Source organism: Leucopleurus acutus (assembly GCF_964270905.1).
Source record: "Leucopleurus acutus genome assembly, chromosome: 19".
NCBI lineage: Eukaryota > Metazoa > Chordata > Mammalia > Artiodactyla > Delphinidae > Leucopleurus > Leucopleurus acutus.
In genome coordinates this window covers 42,428,628-42,432,675 of record NC_139161.1, presented here as the reverse complement: position 1 = coordinate 42,432,675, position 4,048 = coordinate 42,428,628, and the positions used below count along the sequence as shown (strand labels likewise).

Here is a 4,048-nt window from a genome sequence, read left to right as displayed (position 1 = left end):
GAAAGAGGCTGGCCTCGGGGAACCCTCTTCTGGCTCTTGGTGGTACGGCTGAGGCCCCATCAGGGCTGCAGGGGAGCAGGTTGGCACTTCCCAGGTACACTCAGGCCCTGCTTCCCTTCTTCTTCCAGGGGCACCCTTCTGTGAGCTGCCTGTCAAAGCCCAGCTTGGAGCCAGGGCGACGGGGTCTCCAACCCTGCCGCCCGCATGGAAGGTGGGAGCTGGGCTCCCAGAAGGTGGCCGTGCCTGCCTGGGATGACGTCACTGGCCTTGGCGTCTCTGCTCAGCTGCCTGCTCACCTCCGGCCAGGCCGAGGTCTACAGTCGCTGTGAGCTGGCCAGAATGCTGCAGGATTTCGGCCTGGATGGCTTCCGGGGATACAGCCTGGCGGACTGTGAGGACTGCCCTCCCTTCCTCCCTCTTCCTCCCTCCAGGGCTGTGGCCTTGGGAGCCTCTGTTCTCCTTTGTCAAACAAGGATCCCATGAGCTGAGAGGTAGAGAACATGTGGCACTGGGGTGAATACACAGCAGGCAGACGACAGGCAGCCACAGCAGAACGACCTCTTCCTTTTCTCCCCCGCTGGTAAAGCCAGGAGCCACAGGAAAAGAATGGTGTCCTACCCTAATCTGAATTGCGGTCACGAGGGTCAGACATTCCCAGTGAAGTTTAGGGCGAGCGGAGCAAAGCAGTAAATACCAAACTTTTCAAGCTGGTGGCAGTTTCGAGAAGCTATGAAGTCCAGCCACACCAGGACTCATTTCTTCTCTAGTTCTAGCCCTCTCTCTAGGTTCCCCCTGTGCCTTCCTAATCATGTCTCTAAAGAGCGAGCTCTTGTTCGTTCACCCCACGGCATTTCTTGGGTCCTACTATGTGCGGACAGTGAGACCGTGGGAAGATTGCTAGCCTAGGTGTCAGGACGCCTGAGGTCGGGTCCCGACCCTTGCTCTTCGGTAGCTCTGTGTGACCTTGAGTCAGTCACTTTGCCCCTCTGAGCTTCGATGGATTCATTTGTCAAGGAGGTGGGAGGGCGTCTGCCCTGACTGCCTGGAAACGGGAGTGGAGGCTCAGAGGAGGTGACGTGTGGAGTCTGCCCCATGAGCCCTCTGGGCTGGGTTGGCCTCCGTCATCCGACCCGCAGGCCTGTGTCTCCGCCCTGTGCAGGGGTCTGTCTTGCTTACTTCGCAAGTGGCTTCAACACAGCTGCCGTGGACCACGAAGCCGATGGAAGTACCAACAATGGCATCTTCCAGATCAACAGCCGGAAATGGTGCAAAAATCTCAACCCCAAGGTCCCAAACATGTGCCAGATGTACTGCTCCGGTAGGCTGGGCCTGGGCCCGGGGCTGGCTGGGGCCGGGCTCTGCACCGGCCATTGCTTCTTCCCCAGCCTTGTGTGTTCCTCCTGCCTTATGTTTGAGTGGGGACCCCCGCTGCCTGCTGGGTCTACCAAGGAGGGCGGGATGGGGCGAGTGATGAGGATGGATCCTCCGTGAATATAATTTGGGGTCCCAGATGGGACACTGTCCTGAGAGCTGTGGCAAGGGAGGGGGGATGGCTTCTGATGGGGGGAAGTGATCGGGGAAGCCCTGTGCTTCCAGGGCGGTTGAGGGACAGGGTTGAATTTAGGATGGAGGAGGGTGTGTACATGTGTGAGAAAGACAGAGAGATGGAGACAGACTCTGGCTATCCAGCTCCAGCCCCTGCTCCCTCATCGTGTTTCTCTGCCTCCCTCCCCAGACTTGTTGAATCCTAACCTCAAGGATACTGTTATCTGTGCCATGAAGATAGTTCAGGATCCCCAGGGTCTGGGCACCTGGTAAGTAATGTAGGTTGGAGGCCCCTGCAAGGAGACGTGGCCAGGACCACAGTAGGGAACTAACCTTCTCTGAGTGTCCTCCTTACCCCAGGCGCCATTCCATGGCCTCACAATCTAATCTGCACGCCGCTTGCGGTGGCGGAGCTCACTACCACTGATGTATTTACAGACAACGCACTGAATTTTAGGGAGGATCAGCAAGTCACTGGAGGTCACGGAGCCAAGCCTGGCTCCTCCAAGACCTGCCTATGTCGGGATGCCTGCCTACAAGTTCACTAGTCCAGGGTCTAGGAACTTTGTTTGTTTCTTAACTGTGGCATCTTTGTCCAGTACAACAGATCAAAGAAGTTCCCTGCTTGAAGCGTGGGTGGGAGCTCTGGAGCCGCACCCTATCAGCCTTCCCTTTACTCACCTCCTTCCCACAAGATGGCCTTTGGAGCCATCCTCATAGGCAAGGGAGTTGGATGAGCATCTGACGGGGCGCTGGACTGTATCTTTGGAGCCCCTGAAGCAGCAGGCCTACAGCTTCCCAGCCTCTTCCGATGGGAGCTTCTCTACAGAGAGTCTCCAACCTCCCTTTACTCCCCTATCTGGATAGCAGCAGGGGTAAAATCCCTCCAGGGGGCCAGAACCCAGGGCAGATGTGATAGTGACGAGGCTGCTGGGGTAATTAGGAAAGTATCAAATGTCAGTCCATGAGCAGAAGGAAGCAAGGCAGGGGGGCTAGTTGGGAAGCCTCTGCAGGAGTCTAAATGAGAGACAGAGGGTGTGGACTCAGACAGTTATATAGGCGATGGACAGGAGAGGGGTGAGGGGTGAGGGGCTGTGGAGAAGGAACAGGGACACGTGATATATGGCCAGTGAGCGAGAGGAGGAGGTGAAAAGGACCATGAACGTAGAGAAGGTCCAAGGTGGGCGTTGACAATGGCCACAGCTTTGGAGACGTGTTGATTTGAGAACCGTTGAAGCCCCAGGAGCTGAATCTGGAATGAGGCAGGCTCAGCAGGATAGAATGCACATCTATAAAATCAGGAAGGGTGAATGCAGGCTCAGCTAGGAACCCAAGGGCTTGAGGCCTTGGGGACATTACCCTGGGATGGAAGAAACAGGTTCTTTTGGGTTAAATCGAAGAACAACTCTCTTGTACGCTGGGAGTAAATTTGTGGCATGTATAACCTCTGAGAGGCGGCTGAGGCTAATAGGAAGTGGTTCTAGAATGTAGGAAGGGTGCTGTTTATTCCCTCCACATGCACACCTGAGAACTCACCTGTGCCAGGCTCTGTGCTGGGTGCTGGGCTTCAGGCATGGCCAAGACCCAGTTCTTTGCCCTCAAGCGTCTCAGTCTAATGGAAGAGATGAACAATCAAGGTCCTTTAGGGGCCCTCCTTGCCATTGGGCTCTCTGACATTGACATCATAGAGGACCCTAGTTATCCAAGTTTGGAACCCCTGGGAACTTGGGACCCCCAGGAGCCCAGGATCTTGCTTAACTTCCTCAAGATGCTGGCATGACACTGGAGCAAGGTAATGGTCCTAAAAGAGCCTATAAACTATAGTTACCGGCAACCGAAAGATCCAGGTTGGTAGCCAAAGAGAATTGGGTGTAGGTGCATTTCTGTCATTTACAAGCTGTGGACCTTGGGCAAGTAATTCTGCATCTTAGGCTCAGCTTTTCATTTGGAACATAGGGAACATAATATCTGCCCAATCTACCTTATAGGGCTGCTGGGGGGCATGGCAGACAAATGGGTGATGGGTGTGGCGGTGCTATGTACACTGTAAAGGGCTGTACACATGTACGCTGGCATCACTGTCTGCAGAAACAGCATGGTGTAGGAAGCGAGCATTGAATTGGGGCTGTGGACCCCAGTCTTTGCCACTGACTTCTGGGTGAACCTGAGCAAGTTACTCTGTTATCTCCATTGGTAAAATACGGAGGCTAGACAGGTAACTTTTTAAGGGCCATTCTCTCTCTTCTTTTTTTTTTAACTTCTTTTAGGGGGTTCTTTGCTAGTTAACACAGCTGACTTGTCTCTCTTCCCCTTGCTAGCCCCTTTCCTCACCTCACTTCTGGTTTAGAGCCCACGCCTCCATCCTTTTCTCCTCTGAGCAAAGACTGAAGACTGCAGCTGATTTGGTCTCTCCTCTTCCCCATCTTCCGTCCTCAGGGAGGTCTGGAGGCATCACTGCCAGGGTGAGGACCTCAGTGACTGGGTGGATGGCTGTGAATTGTAG

The 4,048-nt window shown here is 54.6% G+C and overlaps 1 protein-coding gene across 1 annotated transcript; it reads left to right on the top strand.

Moving 5' to 3' along the window:
• Window positions 1–204: 204 nt before the first annotated feature.
• Window positions 205–4,048, top strand: SPACA3 (sperm acrosome associated 3; the record flags this gene model as incomplete). Its single annotated transcript, XM_082860911.1, has 4 exons — window positions 205–391; window positions 1,160–1,318; window positions 1,736–1,814; window positions 3,982–4,048. 4 exons carry the CDS (start codon window positions 205–207, stop codon window positions 4,046–4,048), a joined length of 492 nt encoding a protein of 163 aa, XP_082717037.1.